Source organism: Martes martes, assembly GCF_963455335.1.
Source record: "Martes martes genome assembly, chromosome: 10".
Taxonomy (NCBI): domain Eukaryota; kingdom Metazoa; phylum Chordata; class Mammalia; order Carnivora; family Mustelidae; genus Martes; species Martes martes.
The window spans coordinates 106,197,448-106,217,414 of NC_137898.1; the positions used below are offsets into that span (position 1 = coordinate 106,197,448).

Genomic DNA, 19,967 nt, shown 5'->3' on the forward strand with positions numbered 1-19,967 from the left:
GGGGTGGGGCTGGGTTTTTTTTTTTTTTTTCTTGCTTTCTCAGAAATTCAAATGGTTAAAAAGCAATAAATATAAAACTTCGGGTTCCAGTTAAATGTGTCAGACTCAGCCCCAAACTGGGAGCGCTTTCTGGGAATGTTCTGGGAGACCCTGCCTGATAGCACAGTCCTTTTTACCATTTTAGAAACAGGATTTTTTTTTTTTAAATGTCTCTCCCTAGTGCTTGCATTTCCTTTTTGCCTGCTCTTACAACTGCAGATTTAACTTTGATGAGCCTGATACATTTTGAAGAACGGCCTGAAATACAGGAAAATGTGTATAAGTGTTTAAGGAGAAAACTTAAACCCAGAAAATAATTCTTCAAAACAGCCAGTCTCTTCCCTGGATACATGATTCAACCTGGGGGTCCAGGGGACCCACATCTCTAGCAGGGGTGGAACAACGCTGCATGCTTGTGACCTGCTTTCTATGAATTAAATTATATTACTTAGACTCATTTAAAAACATGACAAGTTTCCAGTTGTGCTTAAATAAAGCCCAGGCTGCCAGGGGCAAGTCTCCTATAAGCATCCTGCATTCAGGGCTCAGCTGCCTGAGTGATAATCCTCGGCACCTTGTTTAAAGTGACAATCATTAAAGTCTTTTGTTTGTGAGAAGAGAGGAAACAAACGTCTTTAGGGTTCCTCAAGAGAAAAGAGTCGAGGTCTCTATTTGCAGTACACACTCAGCTTGTGAATCTAAGGTAGAGAAGGAAGACGGGCTCGTACGGGACAAACTACGAGGGCTGGGATGGTTCTTCTGTAAGACACTGACTTACGTTAAGACAAGCTACATCATTAGTGGATACTAGAAGCAAGGAGGTGAGAGAAGGTCTGGTAGGAGTCCCAATGAAGATTTAATGCACTTAGGATCATGCATTTCCTACGAGGACATAACTCTATGTCTAGTTCATGGCCTCTGACAGAAACTGGGGAGAGTCTATCCAATAATTACCATTGGGTAAGGGTTGTCTTGGCTTGTCTGCTGGAGGATAGGATCACAGACTTGTGACCGAAAACCCAGAAGGGCCTGTCACTAAGCTTCGGACCTCATCATCCTAAAGTGTACCATTGGCCATTTGTGACAAGGCTGCCGGCAAAGCCATTCAGCCCGCCCTCCTCATTCAGCTACTTCGGGAACCTCAGAACAGCTGCTCATCCTGCCCCTCCCTTTGAGACAAGGAGGAAACAGAGAGGTAGCACTAATGGACAGCCCTTGCTACTCGGCCTGGGCCTGTAGCACGCACACCACCCAGAGCTCGTCAGAAATGCAGATTCCGTTTTAACAAGATCCCAGGGCGATCTGTGTGCACACTTAGGCCTGAGAAGCCGTGGTGATGGGGACATGTGGGAGTGCGTGATGGGAGGGTGCCTCATCTTAGTGTCTGAGGGAGAAAGGATTTAGGGAAAATTGTGCTTGTGGTTTGTTTTCCTCAATTGGTGGTGAAGGAAAAAGAAAACCAAGAATTAAAAAAGATAAAAACAAGGTTTTAGGCAAAGACATGTCCTGTTTTCATGCCACTCTCTAGCCACTGGCCTCAGCTCTTCAGTGGCGGACATTTAGGAATTTGGTTTAGATAATGTCGGGGGGGGGCACACTTATCAAATTCTTTTGGATTAAGTCTCAGACCAAAGTTTTGTAGTGGCTTATATCGTTATGAATATCCAGTGTATGAAGAAACTCAAACCAGGTGGAGGCTACGTCAGAAAGGGGCAGGCCTGTGGAGAGTCACCCGTGCTGAACAAATGGAATCATGAGGCCCAGTGGAACTTTCCAGTCCTAATCTCTGAAGCAGGGTGACCGACTCATCCTGGCCGGCCCGGGCAAGTCCTGCACTCCAGAACAACCCTCAGTCCCAGGCACATGGGGATGGTTCGTGGCCCGAGCAGGGATGGGCGTGAATGATGACTTCCATATTTGGAACTGTGACACCGACTCAGTGGTGGTCTCTCTGCCTTAAGATGGAGGGAAGGAGGCGGCATCGTGGCCCTTCCGACACACTCACCGGGCAAGGACCCAGTCCTTGCCCCAAGGCCTTTGCTTTGGGGGGGAGTATCTACTTAGAAGAGGTGCTTCCTTTCATGTTTGTGGGGGTCCCTGTAAAACTAATCGCTTAGGCCTCTGCCTCACTATCCACAGATGCAAACTAGGGGCCCTGGGCTGGGTGTTCTCCAGGGCCCCCTCTCCCTCTGCCAGTGCTGTGACCTGAAGTCAGTCACTGCCTTAGGATGAACTATCCAAGAACACCTTGGGCATTTTCACAACGCTGTGAAAGAGACTCAAAATAAGGATGTCCTGCCAATTTCAGGGCGATGTACCCCCAGATCACTAATTCCACATCTCTAAGGCACACGGTTATCTTTTTTTTTTTTTTTTTTTTTAACAATTTAAAGCGTTATCCTCCTAAAAGTCCTATCTTCGAAAAGAGACCCCCAGCTCTCTTCAAAGACCTCTGAACAAAAATCTGGCCAAGGAACTTCTGCGGAAACCCACAGCCCCAGTGACAGTAGTCAAGTCTTATCTTTGGATGTGTCTCAGACAAAACAGAAACGGAATCACAGAGATACAACTAAAAACTCGACGGCGCGGTTAGAACACAGTTCTAACACTGACCAAAGCCAGAATGCTCTCTGTCACTGTCATTTCATCGGAGTGATGACGACGTCGTTCTGACACATACGTTTAACTTTCTCATAGAATTGAGAGCATATCGTGTAACATTTAGGTGTATCACTTCAAGTGCTTTAACTATGACTTACTCAACAAACCGAGTTATCTCCCTTCTAGGTCCCAGGTAGACCCTTAGGCATTGGCATCTCAAAGGTAAACAAGACAAGGTTTTGTTTGCCAAATGAACTGTGTTATCCATCTTCAAACGTTCAGCATCTGCCAGTTCTTCTGAAGGTTACGAACAGGCTAAAGAAATGCTTCCTGAGCTCTCGGCAAGAAGGCGGCTCTAGCCACGCCTGACGAGGGAGGGACGGATGCTGGAGAAATGGGCCTTGGCGTTTGGGAGGCTCACTGCTTTGCTGAACACATTAGGAGAGGAAATTATTTAGAGGGTCCCAATGTGCGCTCTGTTCTGAAATGGCTGCTCTGATTGAAATCATTATGGGTAATTTCAGCAAAACCAATATTGTAATTATTTGTAAATGCTGGTTTGCAATTCAGCAGCAATGGGCAGGTTGCTCCAAGAAAACCCCTGGGGTTAATTACACCTTCGGAATTTAGCTTCAGCCATGAGTCAAATTCACCCCCCCCCAAATATTTTATGTAAAGACTAAAAAAAAAAAAAAAAACCAACAGCACCTTAAAAATAAACCTTGCCGATAACAAATATAAGATATTAGGCAGCCCTGGTATTTGCTCAAAGAATGTAAATCGTGTGTGCCAGAAAATAAGAAGATACCACAGAGACAGCACACAGTCAGAAATGTTACAGGCAGGTCCTATAAATTCCCCTTAGAAATCGTAATTGAAATGTCTATTTCTGGCCTTGCAGACTGTAGGTTGTCATTTTCGTGCTATTGTGCCCTAAAATCGGAGTCAGCTTCATGCCCCTCCCCTGGTCAGCACAAGCCCTGAGGTCAGAAATCTTACTGCTGGGTATCTGAGTTCCACCACACAAATTACAGCAAGCCCAGGGCATGTGGACAGCATTTGTGAATTTGAGAAGGAAAACAATACTCTAGTTCTCACGGAAAAATGCCCAAGTACCAAGAATTCTATTTATCTTCTGACTGAAGTGCTCAGGGAGGCCCGACCCACACTCTTTCCTCATCCACTTGGGGACGGCACAGAGTTTTGGGCATCTGAGTGCAAACCAGGGATGGACGTAGGGTTCCCACTGGACACTCTCCCTTTTTCTATCAAACAGGATTGTCTGGCGTCACAAATCCTGTTACTTTTGCGTACGTATCCTGACTCCTGTTCCCTGCCCTGAATTACTTCTTGCGAGCAATTTGAAACCAATCTGAAGCATACAGATGCCTTTTTGTTACTTGTTTAGAAAAGCCCACGGTGTATGATTTGGCTATTCAAAAAGGAAGCGCGTTAGATCTTCCCAACTCAGGAACGTTGGAAATTATAAGAGGTGACAAGTTTGGTCCTTGGCGGATGGGCAAATTACCTAAGAGAAGCAGGATGTGCAGTTATGAGCCTAATTGTCCTTCCTGAGACCTAGCTCTCTGCCGAACAGGTGAGTCCAATGTGCTTTGGAGCCTCCAAGTCCCTGTGATGCCCCCTCTGACGGCCCACCTGGCTACTCTAGGGGTGCTGAGGGGGCTTTCTGACAGTCCCAGCGAGGGGCCAACAGTGGGATGGGTTTCCATTTGTCCTAAGTCCTGGGCCCCCAAAACAGGCCTTGGGAGTCAAGTGTTCCTTTTCTCCTGAGCTCTTTCCTCTTTGTTGTTAAGAATTTGCTTGTGCTAACATGACCTAACTCTTTGCTATCCTGGTTACAGGTTCCAGGAAACACTGGGGGGCATGACGAGTAGGTACGGCTCTTACATAAAGGGCGTTTCACTCAGGCCATGGTCACAGGGGCATCTGGCCTACACGTCCCTTTCGAATTGGGTTCCTTGAGGATTGTGAATGTGAGTGTGTGAGCTGGGGGCATGGGCAGCCTGGGGCATGAATGAAACAGCAACAAATGAACTTCGACAGACTGAACCACAGAGGCACCGAGTCCCTTCTCGTGGGTGTCATGAAAACACCAACAGATTAATTGATCAATTATCTTTGTTTCATCAACCTAAAAAGAAAATATGACCACGAAGGTGTGGCTTGTGGTTATGGGGCTGATCCAGGCTGAGGAAGTTAGGACCAAAATAACCTCCAACAATTAACTCAGCTCCTGCCTCCGAGGCCTCAAGGGGGATTGTGCACAACACTATTTTACGCACATTAGGTTACTCAGAAAGAAGCATGAGGCCCCTGGAAGGTTTCAGACCTCACACTGCTAAGCCCTAGGGAACTGGGCCCTTTCCAGAGCCCCCGGCCTCTGCACCTGGGATTTGGGCCAATACGCGTCACTGCCTCCCCCTGCAGACCCTTCACGCTAGCTCTCTACCACCAGTGCAGGGAATCCTTCGGAATAAAGGCAATTAGAGCAGAACCCCTGGTGACAAGTCTGGGCCGACCTGCCAGAGACCCGTGGCAGTCCAGACACACAGCTGTAAAAAAATAAAGGAGGGAGTGGAAGGGGTGGTTAGTGATGTTTTCAATCTAAGAAGGAAGAGCGGGTGTTACGGAGTTTAGTTCACCAGAGTCAGCATGTCCTAGTAGGAGAGGCAGTGTCAGTAGCTAAAGAAAAGAACATCATTATGAATGGGTGCGGGCCGGGGGGCGGGGAACCATGCTCAGACATGCAGCACACGGACGGGGGGTGCAGGGGGCTTCTCAGCGCACACATGCTGGGGGTGGGGAGGGGAGGAGGCCCATTTCCACAGAGTCCTCACGGCTGATGGGAGTAACTGGAGGAAGGAGGCCGGGCCGTGCCCAGGGGCCAGGATATTAAAAATAAACTTGGGCACCGGAGCACCGGAGCTCGGCAGCTCGGCACAGCAAGTCCACTCCTGGGAGACCCCCTGCCCACTAGACCTTCCTCAGCGAGGCCCCTCTCACCTTAAAGCCTTACTCGTGTCCGGAGAAAGGAGGCGATCATGTTCTTAACTAAGCTTTACTTCTCTCCCCCATAGACTTTATTTGCTCTGATCTCCCTGTTCCCTTCAATTTTATTATTAAAAGTCATTTCCAGCTGCTTTCTGTTCATCTGTATAAGGAGTCCTCTGCTTGTCCCTTTGCAAAGGGCCAGAGAAGTCTGTCCCAGAAGGGAAATGTGCTTTGATCAGGGAGTAATCATGCTTCCAAACTCCCTTGCACTTAAGTGATTTTTTTTTAAGTACTGGCCACATTTTTACCGACACCCAAGGCCATTGCTAAGGTGCGTTTCTAGGGCAACTGCAGGATACATCTTCAAACATTTCTTGCTTTGCTTAAAACCTCTGGAAGAGATCTCTCTTCAGAGGTGTGGGTCAGTTTCAACCTCGTTCGTGTGGTGCTTTGGTTCGTCCTGAATGACAGCACTGCACGGAAATGACTATACTTGTTCTTAAGAAAAAAACTAACGGGTTTCAACTCCACATCTGCTCCTGCTTCAGATCTCAGGGGAAGATCCAGGTTTTTCCCTAGTACATTAGCCTTGGAGCCATCACCTCAAGTCTTAAAAGAACACGGTTCCCCTCAGGGGAATAATGAAATCACAGCATTTTGGGTGAGACTTGGGGGAGTTTAGAAAATCATAGGCTCCCAGTATTGTCTGCCCTAAGACTCCCAGATTCGGTCGCCTTTTAAAGGCAGGTCAAAGTTCTTAGCACATCTGATACTCCCCTGTTTTGGGGACACCCTTACTTCATACAGTGTAAACACCAAACATCTTTTTGGAAATGACAGACGGCTCTGACCCAAGACCTCATCCAGGACTCTGGTTGTAAATGGGACTCTAAAAGAGCACAGTGGCCATGCCCAGAAGGCTGATGTCCCTTGGAGGTGGTCAGTGTGCAGGGCTCACACACGTGGCGGGCACGAAACGAAGGGACAGACCAGGAACAGAGAACATGCATGCGAGACAGCTGTGGATGGTTTTGTCCGTGTGGATGTCGCCCAGACAGTTCCTCAGAGACGTGAGGCCAAATGAGGACCCCCTTGCATGCACGGGCACACTGGGCGGTTATTCGTGTTAGTCTGGCTTTTGTGATCAATGCAGCCTGTGTGTGTCTCAGGTTGTGATCTGACGTACAAGTTTCAGTTAGAAGAGAACAGAATGCAGATGACTCCCAGGGCAGGTTTTGAATAGGTGTTTGATTTTACAGTGGGGAAGCTGTGAGCAGAGGCTTCCTTTTCTCTTTATGGTAAGCGAGAAATGTTTTCACAAGGTTGTGACAGTCACAATATTAACTAATTATTTTGTCACCGCTCTGCACTTAATGAGGCTATAATTTTATTTCCTTTGCTGTAAGGGTCAATCATGTGCTTCTCGATTACAAAGAGATCCCTAGTCATGGTAACTGCCAGCTTCTGCTGTGATTTCTTGTGCCCACTGCCCAGGGGGAGGGTCACTCTGAAACAGTGACACATCAACGATCCAAACTGCCTTAATGCCAAATTCTTAAAACTCTCGTTTCAGTTAAGTCCTCAATTTGCATGAATTTTATGAAGTGCTCTCATTGGTTTTGAGCAAACAGAACCACTGTAATGGATACATTTCTCTCTGTAGCCTTTCAGGGTTGCAAACAGATACATTTCACATTTTCGCAGACATGACTCATTTTAGAGCAACTGTGGTTTTCAGGACTACTGGATAAAGTTAAACAACAATGTCGCAAAGGTAATTTGCAAAACTGCTTTCTGGGAAATAATTTTTACGAACCATCGGGTAAAAATTCAAGTTGGCCAACTGTGCCGGGGTGAACGTAGTTTTACTATAGATGGCAGTTTGCAGGGCCAAGTTTCTCAAAGTGAAATATTAAACCAAAGGCTGTCCCAGTATCAAATCGTCATGTCAAGGCTGCAAAGAATGATGAATTCTAGAGGTGAACTGAGAAGGAGAGCAAATCTCTCAAATGGCTTCACTCGGGAAATCTGAGACAGGAAGAAGCGAGTGGGCCCTAGGTGCCTGGCTGTGGTCCCAGGTTTAGTTCCCTGATCAGAACAAAGAGTTTTACCTTCTGTTCACCAGCGTGGACGACATCATCAGCACCATGCAAGCCACATGACAAAGTCACATGATACGCACGCACATGATTGGTTGAAAGGAAAGTGGAGGAGGTCACATGGAAAATACAAAAAAATTAAAAACTGATGTAAACAATGGGCAGGGAGAAAAAATCAACAACAAAATCACAGACTAAATAAAAGGAGAAATCAAATTAAATTAGCAGCATATATAGGAAACATTGGGAGGACAAACTGCCCGGAAATAGAAGGATAATAAATCAATAAGGGCATTTGGTTAACGACACCAATAAGCATTAGATACAGTTGCAACACTGCATATTAATACATCAAGGAGGGTGTACACTTGTTTGGAAATAGGGGGGAGGTTCTGTCAGGACCCGGAGGTCAAAGTCAATCCAGGAGACTGCTGAAGGAAAAGAAAAAAAGCAAGTTATTATTCACAGAGTCCAGAAATGTCTTGGCATCCTTGGGAAACAAGGGCGATGAGAGAGAACATGGGTCATGCAGGAAAAGTCCCAAGACTGTGTGCCCTGAAGGAACAAAATATTGCATTATATGGAGAAAAGCCATTTCCTGTTTCCCTTGGTGCATGCGGAGAGGGGGATGGGCTGAATAAGTTCTGGGAGACGCAGGCCGGAGAAAGCAGTCCTGGCGGTCCTTTCTCACTCCCCTGTTCATCTACCCACATTATCCCGGAGCCCCCAGTGAGATACCCAAACTGAGCCACCTACAAAGGAGGAGGCCAGTGCAGAAGGGAACAGGTTTCCTTCTGACGGCTGAGAAGATGGCTCTGTTGACACCCGGCAATGAAACTGAACCCCTGGCCTCATGAGCTAACACTCTGACACTGAACAAGGGCCTGGACATTTGCTTGGGCCATTTGGATACAGTTCTTTCTCCAGACTTGTGGCTGCACCGATAAGATATGCATTTGACCTTGACAATGAAAAAAAAAAAAAAGGTTTTCTTGTTTGACTTGATCTACATTCCTTTTTGTCCTATACTGTATTTACGGTCTAATTTGTTACTGAATAACCTGCCTCGTCAAAAGGCATTTTGGGTTTCCCGCCTTAACTTGTATAGGTCAAGGGGAAGTTCAGGCTTTGGCTGGTTGAAGCTGAGAGAAAAAGGGCAAAGAGGGGAGGTGGAAGTACCTTTCTGTCCAAAACACACCACTGTTTAGAAATATTGCGGGAGAAATCCTTTAGCCCAGTCACACCTCCCTTGCCACTGCGAGCTGATAGAACCTGTCCGTTCTATTGTTCCACACCACACAGGCTCTGGAACATTCCAACCAACAGGAATTGCGGGAATTATATGCAACTGATCGGTTTCTCTTTTGGTCTTATCTAGGGTACCTTCATTCATTCATGAATTCATGATTATAAAAGGATCAACACACACACACACACACACACACACACAGGCAAAAATAAGAGACATTCTTTTCAGCTCTACTGACTGGCTGATGATCACTGCCTTCCTCTATATGATTATGCTCATGGTAAATACAAGACGCTGCCCAATTGTGACCATCTTTCCTCATATCCCAGGATCCACTGGGACCTATAATTTTGGTCAGTAGTCAAGTGGTGCCAAAAACCAAACAAACAAACAAACTTTGTTCTCTTTTGATGTCACTACTGATCTGATCCATGGACAGAAATGTGTGATGTTTAAAAATTAAACATATGTCAGGGAGGAACATCTCATTCCTCCTTAAGGAAAAATCTGGATTCTAGATGTCAGGGAGGACCAGTCTATTGTGGGACACGTTAATATGACGCAGACCATGCAAGTGCATTCTGTAGCCTTCTCCTGCTATGCCTTGCACACACACTGCCCCAAGCTGGAAGGGACAGGAACATGGCTGTTTGAAGAAGAAAGGGTTAATTGCATTCCTTTCCCAAACGCAGAACAAAACAAAACCAAATCAAACCAAAACCACAAACTCATCCTCTGAGTGAAATCCATGCGAGCACAGTTCATTGTCACCCGCTCGGCTCTGCTGACAAAATGAAACCTCAAAAAGCGTCAGGAATTAAAATTCATTGCAGCACACGCACACAGAGAACACCAAGAAAGCAGACCCTCAGCTATGTTCTGCAGTAGAAAAAAGAACCATTTCCTGCACCACGCACAACCAGGAAACTCTTTTCTTCTCTGTTCAATTATGTATCCGAAACCTTGGCCCAGGGAGCAGAGCGGGAACTGTATTCCGCACACCGGCTTGCCGCCTTCTCCCACAGACTACTGCTCAGTGGACGTGTGCCATTTTTTTTCTGTGCACTTAAAAATATTATAAAACCTAAACCCCCACATGGCTGTGGACACCACTGTACACACACACACACACACACACACACACACACACACACACACACATCGTCAGCGCACGCGGGGGCTCCTGTTGACTTGGGACTTCAGGCCTAACCCACAAGCTCACCTCATTAGAGCATCATAAAGGCCAGCTTGGAACAGGTCACCGTTGCGATGAAGTGTGATGTTTTCCACAAGTCTGGCCCTGACTCTACCCTCTGCAGATGAATTCCACAACTCGGGTCTGGGCTCTCAGCACACCGTCTTGGGCGGGCCCGGCTCTGCTTTCAGGGGCCGCCATTTTCCTAGCGCTGAGGAGGAGGGCTGCGAGGAGGCCTCTCCCGCCTGGGGTGCTCTGTGCACTCCTCACGCCCCCCCGGCCCTGCTGCAAGGCTCCACAAAGCAGGGAAAGCTGTCCGGAAGGAGCAGCGACTTCCCTCCCCGACGCACCCTCCACCTCTCTGCAAGCAGCGGCCCCTCTGCTCCTTCCCTCGTCCTCAGTCTTGGCTACGCGTGCGTGCGTGCACGCTGGAGAGGGAACGGACAAAAAAAGCTGGGAGGAGATCCTTTTCTTTTGTCTCCTTACTGTTTCTCTAATCCTATTCTGTTTTTTCACACAAAGGGAAATTTGGAAAATTCTCTTCATGCAGAATATTCTTCAAATAATCACCCCGGCCCTTCTGGTGGCGCTGGGTCTAGTCTCCTGGCCGCGCAGGCAGCATGCTTAGGAAACCACACCAGGAGAGAGCCTCATGCATTCACAACGGTTACTTTCAATACAAGGGACAACGACGGGCAGCACTGTGACCCGGAAGTCAGCTCCGCAACAAGCAGCAATCTGGCCGAGGGCCACCATAACTCTGTACTCACTAGCCGGTTCTGCGGTTGTGGGGGCAGGAAGAGGCCAGGTTGCTATGGAAACACGAAAGGCAGACAGGGCATGGGAAGGTGAAGGAGAGAATGGAGATATGAATTATAGTCATAAGTAAATACAGGAACGTGTTTATACTGGGGCGTGTATGTGTGCATACGTATATATAGAAATAGATATACACACAGTTATAAAGAAAAAAGAGATAGTGAAGGGAATACTCTCTCACCGCCTTTTCCCCTGACTTAGCAATAGAAGTATGGATATTTTAAGAAAATGATCAGAGATGTTGCTGACAAGTTACTCTCATTCGGCAAGAAATAACATAACCCTCATTTATTCTTACCACAAATTCCAGCTACTATGTGCTGGGCGCTGTGTTTTGTGTTTTTCATACCGAGTCTTTCATTTCCACAGATACCTACAAGAGAGGTAGAATCTGCCCTTCACTGGAGAGAGGACTCTGTGGCCACGGAGCTGGACACAGGAGTGGACGTGGGATTTGAACCCACGGCTATCTCTGGTTCCCAAGCCTGGATGCTTGCTGCTAGAGCCACGGCCTGGAAAGCGCCACGTGGGCATGGTGGGCCTGTTGCTAAAGCCAAACAGATGCAATAGGGGCTCCTGCGCTCAGGGCTGGAGTCCCCTCCTGAGGTCGTGGGCCTGGCGGGCGGCGCCACCCTTCGGCCCCCTGAGTGCCTGCTGGCCTCGTGCAGCTGCCGCCTCCCTTTGCTCCCCTCCCCTCTCCGAGAGCTGGGTTCCAAACTCCACACCGTTGCAGGCACAGTGCTCTCTCCTGAGTCCCCAGGGGAACAGAAGGATGGGGCGGCCAAATGAAACAAGACGGTGAAGGAGAGAGGCCCAGTGAGGAATGACGAGGCCGGAGTCACTGCCAGGCTTAGCAGTTCTGCTCTGGGGTGGGCAGACGCAGCTTGATACGTGCTGGAACGTTCCCTTACAGGGGTGGGTAGGGGGGAGGAGGGCGATTACTCATCCTATTTTATGGCCGAGAATGACAAGGCTCACTTGGGAAGGGTTAATAATTTGCCGAGGCGCCTACCGCCAGGCACATCTGTAAGCAGACGCTGTTTATTTTCCTGCAAATATTTACGAGACAAGTATGCGTTTATGGAGAAAGCAAGAGCTACAGGCCTCACTATCTAATTTCGATGTCTGAATCCAACTGTGCCAATTAAAATGAAGGGTGAAAACACAACACCCCAAAGCATTTCTTATGACCCTGCAGAAGAGATATTTTTCTTGGCAAATTCCTTTGGTTTCTCCAAATGTCAGCTCGGGTCCAGCCCACGGAGAGTCCCGAGGACAGGGCCGGGCTGGGCCTCACCAGCCCCGGGAAGCCCGACTGCAGGATTTTCTGTCCAGAGCCATGCCTGTCACTTGCCTCCTCCTTGGGGGGAGCGAGGCCTCCCATGAATCTGGGAGGCCCCATGCCTATTTCTCTTCTCATTTGCTTCTCTAAAACCCGGCCCTGCTTTCTGCCAACACAGTTGAATTATCACCTGGTGAAGGAGATAACATTACGCAGACCCACCGCGGCTGGTGGAAAGCAACCTGCAGAGAGACGGATGAAGAAAATGATACTCACTATCTGGAGGAGACAATGGAACAGGGGTGGAAGAGCTAGCGGGAGCCACTGAGGAAAGAAAAATGAAAGTGAAAAAAAAAGGGAAAAAAGCTCATTGAAGCACACAGACACTGAATGAAAAAATAGAAGAGCTGCTCCGGGGCTGTCAGCGGCCGGAGCTAGAGTGGGGACAGTGAGGAGGAAGAACATCGTGCGTGAGGGCAGGGGGCTCGCAGACCCGCAGGGAGCTGGGTTCTCTGGCTTCAAGGTGAGGGCCGGTGTGCCTGCCAAGCCCCCAGGTTCAGGTCAGGGACTGGGCCGGGAGCAGCTGCAGAGACCTCCAACCCTGCCTGAAACAAACAGCCAACTGGGCAGGACCAGCCACCTCCATGGGATCCGATGTCGGGAGGACGGAACCTGGACCCCAGGGGGAGGTAGACATGGGGAAAAGGAGGCTTTGGCTCTTCATGTGATAGATCTCTGTATGTGCTTCTCGACAGGCACGTGTCTGCACTCTGGGCACATACTAAGAGCAAAGCCTGTGTGCCTCACTCTAATCTCAAGGTCCCAAAGAAACACAAATGACTGTTCCACTCGATGTTCACTGCTGGGTGACGTCAGGACCGCTGGGCATCCAGATGATACTGTAACTGCTGCTGCCCTCCCAAACCCTACAGAAGGTGATTCTCTGGGGGCAGCTGTGAGCGTGGAGACCCCTGCAAATAACACTGAGTGTTAGTCTCACTCTCTCGGAAGAAGGGATCGCTGAAGAGACTGGGACTAAATAAAGTAACGCTAACCCAACTTTCCGCTCAGAGGGCCGTTAGAAATGGCACATCTGAGGCATTCTGGACACTGAATAGATCTTCAGTTTTTCACTGGCAGATATTCAGAGGTTGTCCCATCAATAATCACAAAACAAAGTCTCCTTTGAGAGCCAGATGAAAATTGGAAGAACGTTACTGTTATCTCCACCATTGCCTTGGCACACTCATAGTTTGGTCTTCCGTCTCTCTTCCAGATGAAGCGTGTGGGGCAAGGTGCTCGCTGAACTCACGGTGAGCTCGTCACGACTTGATGAGCTGGTTAATTCAGGGGAAAGCGTATCTCTCTCGCTCGCTCCTTTCTCTCGCACTTTTTTTGGCTTGAATTGTTTGCATCACTGTCCATATTATTCTGGCAAATTTATGTGTTTTAAACACAATATATTAGAACGCATTTAATTTGTACTTGCAACTGCCATCTAGGGGGCAAAATGTGAAGACAAAAAAATCTCAAGGTGCCTCCTTTGAAAAGCAGACAACTCCTTCATGATCTTTATCCCCTGCAAGAAGTTGTCTATTTTGCTTCATGGTTCAGAAGCAAATTAGGAGATGACATTCGGGCAACAAAATGCTGACGGTGTGTGGCTTGGTCACGGAGGAAAGGATGCATAACCGATGGTCACATCACGTCTTTAGGGCCTCAGCGGCGCTGATAGGGAAGCAGCCCCTCCCGGGGCAAACAGAGTCCGAGAGCTTTCCACCTAAAAGCTTCATGATAACACGCAGACATCCGGCCTAAAAATACATGGAACAGGGACATTTTCCCAGGCTGGAGTTCTAGTTGTTTGTTTGGAGTCACTGCTCCTGCGTGTCCTTCACACACACTTATTAGCCGTGCACAAAGGAGTCTTCAAACAGGTGAGCCCAGCTCTCCCACCCAGCAGCTCAGAAGTCAGACTCTTTGAGGTATTTGTGGCTCTGGCTAGTTTCACCCGCTCACCCCTTTGACATGGTCATGCCCCTGCATGTGGGTAAGTCTATTAAGGAACCAAGAGGGCAACCCCACTACCCGCACACCTCAAGGAACTTCGAGTGATAAGCTAATACAAAATACACCAGCTCTCACCTATTGCCTCCTAACAGGGAGGCCTGGCAGCGATGACTCTCTGTTCAGTATGACAGCTTATTGAGCCTGTACCTTCTCCCCCTTGGGGTGAAGGTGCCCTTAGGGCCCAACTCCAATGTCACGGGATCAGGCATGCATCAGCACCCCAACATCATAGGAGGGAAAAGCACAGTCAGCGGGCGGGACGAGCCAGTGTCAGAGACCAATACCAGCCTGGGCTTGGTGTAAGCATGCAGCTAAATGGATGGCTGACTTTATTTACCTAATTTTGGACAACCTTTGTGCCTTCTGAGGAAGGGGAGTGAGAACTCAGAGAAGTCCCTCTTGAAACGTGCCCTCCCTTCCCAGTAGCCGTGAGTGTGGGCATGGCGGTGTCCGACGCTGGAGCCATTCTCCCCACTGTATCCTTCTTCAGGAGTCTAGCCACCCCCTGGGCTAGGCCCTCACTTCAGCCCCTCTATGCAGGTCATGAGGGTACAGGAAAGACCATCACAACCAACCTTCATGAGCCTATGAGTACGTGTGCGCTGACTTTTAACCCGCTCAAGTTCTTGACAAAGGCAGTCAAGTGTAAGGCTCTGCCATGACTCTCCTTCCTTAGCAGTTTGCTTGTTTAGGCCGTAACTTTATTAGACGGTCGAGAAGTGGCTTTGCGTGCCACTAGCGATGCGCGCTCCTGTGCCATTCACGGCCTACTAGGAACGGGCAGCTGACCGCTCCATCTTCCAGAGGGGTTCTTGGAATCTTGGTACACGTAACAACAAGGTCTGAGGTCTCTCTTTTTTTAAAATTAAACATTGAATTTTAAAACAAAGCATATGCTTAAATTCTCACCTCTCTAGGGGCTGAACTGACAATGAGTGGAAAATCACTGATGGGCTTTGAAGTCTAAGACCACTCACTCTGATTCAGTACTCGGCCCCCAGGTGCTGGTAAGAAACTCTGAAGGAAGACTCATCTCGGCTTTGCTCTCCGCCACGTAACGAAGCCGCCGTTCCTTTACTGATAAAATCCAGAAGCACGGACACCGAGGCCCCAATTAAGGATCCAGGAGGCAGATGCTGTCAGGGTCCGAGCTGCCGCCCAGAGCAGACAGCTGTCAGTCTTGACCTGACAATGCCAATCCAGTCCCCAATCCTGACTCCTTCCAGAACCAGTTCATTCAGGAACCAAGTCTGCTGAGATCGTGGATTTTGCACTCGCTCAAAATCTCAGAACGCCTACACTGAGCTACTTAGTTTCTGCTGTTGCTGCAATATTTCTGAATAAATTTTAAAAAGATAAGCTTCCCTGAGTGCCTTTCAGGAGCCGGGAGCTTTTTATGAGAAGAGTGTGCAGTTTTCTGAATACCTTTCCTTCCGAGGAGTCTCTCCGGGTAACACTCCCCTTCACTATTAGCTCAGCCCAGGAAGCGAGAGGCAGGGCTCGGCGGCAGTGACCCTTGGGGACATCTTGCTGGGCAGGTCAGACCCTTTTGGGCCCCGTGGAACAGCGGGCAGGCCTCCTATAACCCTTGCTCCCTATACTTGCTATTTCCAGCTTACACATCCTCCCCATGGAGAATCCCCCTACGCTTACGCTCGACGGTGAGGTTACTGAGTGGCCGGTCAGTCTTTCCCAAACAGGGACATGCACGTTGTCAGAACCTAGTGCGGAAGAACAGAACCCTCCGGAAGTGCAGGTTTTAGCGCCCAGCGGCCGTCTGCAGGACGCACCTGTGACTCAGAGCCAGAGCCCACGCCATTCTCTACACCTGCAGCTGCAGCTCGGGCCTCCCGGAGCCCTCCAGCCACCACAGACGGAAAAGGGAAGGGGCTCTGAGCTCAATTCTCTCATCTCCTAAAAGCAAATGGGAAAATCCTTTCAGCTGCCTTTTCCCGGAAGGGATTCTGAATCCCTGGTGAGGCTGTGGTCACGTTTCCGGCGTCCGGGCAGAAGGCGAGGGGGTGCCGCCGCGTGTGACTCGGAGGCCCCCTGCAGACTCCCACCATGCTTGGCCGGCGCGAGTCCCCATCGCCACGGGGTAATCGTCACACACAGAAATTAATAAAGAAACACAACTTCAAAGGACACAAAAGTCGCATGCTCTAGAACAGGGCGCGTGTTAGCCTCTGGGAGTAGAACCTACAGACATTGACGAGAGCACAGCTAGACTAAGGTCAGTGCGGTTAGGGCCCGGATGGCATCATCTACTTCAGCCTAGGGGACGAAAGAGGGGACCAAAACTAAATTAAGAACTAGAACTAGCAGATGTTAACACTATCGAAACAGGTAAGGGGGTAAGAAGAGGCACTTACGTGGAAGAGGGCTGTCTGCATTTCCCATGGATGGAACACAGACGAAAAGAAAAGACAAGAGACAGACCCAAGGGGGAGAAAAAAAAGATGGAAAAGAAATGAATAGAGTCTGCGAAGCACACGGAGCTGGAATTCAAATCAAGTTACGTCAAATCCAGAAAGAAGCAATTCCTGCGGAAGGAAGACGAGGCGGGCCTTCTGTTACTGGAAAAAGTGGGGCGTTGCCTTGCAGGCCTCTGGCTTCGAAGACAAGGAAGCGAGGGACTGCCCTGCGTGCCTGATAAGCCCGGGAATGAGAGAGGACCCAGGGAGCTCTGCACCGCTCAAGGAGTCTGGGTCTGTCGCACCTGCTCCCGCTGGACGGGTGCCCGATCCTCCCAGGGCAGCAGCCTGGGTCTGCAGAGGGGGTCCCCGGAGCAGGGCTGGCCCAGCACAATCAGTGGGATGGGAGGGAAAGCATGGCAGGCATGGTGTAAGGAAAGAGGGAACGATGGAGGAAAGCAGACGCCATCCCGAGTGGATCAGGAAGAAGCGCTTCTCTCACAAGAGGCTAAAAGGGAGGGAGACGCTGACGCGTGCTCGTGGTGGGAGGGAGGGGGAGCGGGACACAGAGGCCTCAGCCCTCCTTCCACTTTTGCATTGCTGGGGGGGGGGGGGGTCTCGCTACTGCACACACATCCCATAGCGGCCTCCTCTTTTCTGTGATGTAATCTCTCTGCTGCATCAAAAATCCCACGACTAATTACACGACCATCATCATCTTTTCCCTCTTCCTTCAAGTCACAGGGTGCTTTAGGGCCTTTGTGACCTGCATCAAAAAGCAAAATCTGCCAGATCCCTCCACAACACGCTGCCGCATCCCTGGCTGGGTCCCCTTCAGGAGGCGCCAGTGATTTCCTCCCTGGCTGCGATGCCAACAAGCGGGACCATCTACTGCGACAGCATCACCAAGCTCTTTGGGAAAGACTGCACAAAAGGGGCTGGGGACCAGCTGTCGCTGAGGGCCGGGGGGCTAGGAGGTGAGCCCTCCCTGAACAGAGCCATCTGAAGCACAAACAGCTGCATCCGTACAGAGGATGGGGCAGCTCGGGGTCCCCTCCCCCCACCCCAGAAGACGGTGGGTGTGGGGAAGAGGCCGGGCGCTGCATGTACTTACGGACTGGCTGCGTCTTGAACTCGGAGGCTGTGCTGATCTCACCCAGACCCTTGCCGTTGAGGGCCGCCAGCCGCACGGCGTAGGTGGTCTCAGGCTTCAGGCCCACAATGGTGACGATGCCTTCCATGTTGGCTGTTGTGAGAAGAGGAGAAGGATCACCAGGGAGGGAAAGCCTTTCGGCGCAGTCGCTGTGGAATACAGCGCGGCGGGTCCTAGACACTTACACCTGCTGTCACCACGTGATCCAGCAACTGCTCGTCTGGGGATACACACAAAAGCTTTGAAAACACGACCTGGAACTGACACCTGGTGCCCACGTTCACTGGAGCATTGCTCACAACCTCCGACGGGTGGAAACGACTGCCCTGTCCATCCGTGGGGGTGAGTGGGTACCCAGAATGGGGTGTTGACTCAATGGAGAATCAGTCAGCCTTAACAAGGAAGGAAGCTCTGACATGGGCTACAGTGTAGATGAACCCCGAGGACATCAGCTAAGTGAAATCAGCCAGACACAAAAGGACGACGATGGTATGACTCCACTCATACAAGTCCTGGGGACAGTCGCTACCTGGAGACGGGAAATAGAATGGCCGTTGCCGGGGCAGGCGGGAGGTGGGACAGGGAGTTAGTGTTGAACGGGTGCTGAGTTCAGGATCACCAGAAAGTTCTGGAGATGGATGGTGGTAACGGCTGCACAATAATGTGAATGTACTTAATGCTGTGTGTACTGTGTACTGAAACTGCGTACTGAAAAGTGGCCAAAATGGTCAATTTCAGATTCTACATATTTTGCTACAACAAAAATAAAACTAGAAAGTTCATTATACTTGAATTTAAAAATATATACATTTTATATTTCATCTAGCTGTAGCCATGACAAAAAGAAAAAAAAAAAGCCAGTTGGACAGACTGTAACATGGGATCAACTCGCCATGAATTTGGTGTGAGTTTTCAGAGGAAGTTAGGAAGGTAAAGAGGTTGTCTTCTCCCGGCTCCAATCCTGACTCTCAGAAATTCCTCCCAGGCCCCCTCCCCCCAAACTGAAAACAGTGATGAAAGCTTCCTGGTGAAACAAATTCTCAGTAAAAAAGGGTCGGGAGGGGGCTGCTCCGTCACCACAGACAGGACCAGGATTAAGACTTTCTACAGAAACAAAGCAAGCCTCACAGACCTGGTTAAACCCCAAACAGAGAGTCAGACACAGTTATATACTCGGTCCTTGGGGCAAAATGGTCTGGGCTCAGAATCTTCAAACTGCAGGCATCCAAGGGTCACCTTCTGAACTTCGGATTTGGAAATATATCACAGCATGGATTTAAGAGCAGACTTTACCCTCGGGCAGTTTGTTATTTGGTCAACACTGTAAGTCCATGACAGTCCCTGAGTCCACCAGGCAGGACAGGGGGTGGGTGATGGAAGAGAACCCGCAGCGCAGGACCCCCAAAGGTGCACAGCAGGGGCGGCCGGACTCCTCTGGTTGTGCCCAGCACCTAAGCAGGACTTCTGCTTGGAACGTGCTTGACACGGCCTCGCCCACCTTGGCATGGTCCCGGGAAGCAGGTCCTCGGGTACCAAGGCACGGAGGGCCAACGATTCTAGAGGAGATGCGAGCGCGCCCTAATTCTCGAGGGACCGGGATGGGGCTGCAGCACAGGGAGATGAACGGCTGGCAGGGCTTGGCCTGTGGCTCCCTCAGCAGCTGACAGCGGTGTGCCATGCCACCCCCATGGGCTATCAGGGTGCAGGGCCTGGGGGGAGTGTCTGCCCAACACCAAGCAGCCCATCCTCCTAAAGGGAGTGCCCGCTGTTCCCCGCTTACCTTCTTTGGCATCATACCACTTGAAATGCCACACTTCCTCGCCCACGGCTCTCCACTCTGCCTTGTATTTGAGGATGGGCACCCCACCAGTGGCCTCGGGCTCATCAAACTGCACCTGTGCCGTGCTAGAGTATGGCTCCACCTGGTCGATGGACGGCGAAGATGGGGTGTCTGTGGGGAGGGCACAGACGGAGACCCAGGTGAGCCCCACCAGGTCCAGAACTCTCGGCCACAAGGCAAGTCTCTCATTTCTG

At 49.8% G+C, this 19,967-nt stretch overlaps 1 protein-coding gene across 5 annotated transcripts in view; it reads right to left on the bottom strand.

Annotated features, from left to right (window-relative positions):
• The window catches only part of NCAM1 (neural cell adhesion molecule 1), a gene marked incomplete at its 5' end in the record, with an annotated part of 294,571 nt that overhangs the window by 20,479 nt on the left and 254,125 nt on the right, over positions 1–19,967 (bottom strand). For all 5 annotated transcript variants that reach the window (XM_080815557.1, XM_080815556.1, XM_080815560.1 and 2 more), the window contains 2 exons: positions 17,895–18,026; positions 19,714–19,884. In XM_080815557.1, the coding sequence (XP_080671683.1) occupies positions 17,895–18,026; positions 19,714–19,884 (303 nt within the window). The remainder of the gene's footprint in view (positions 1–17,894; positions 18,027–19,713; positions 19,885–19,967) is intronic.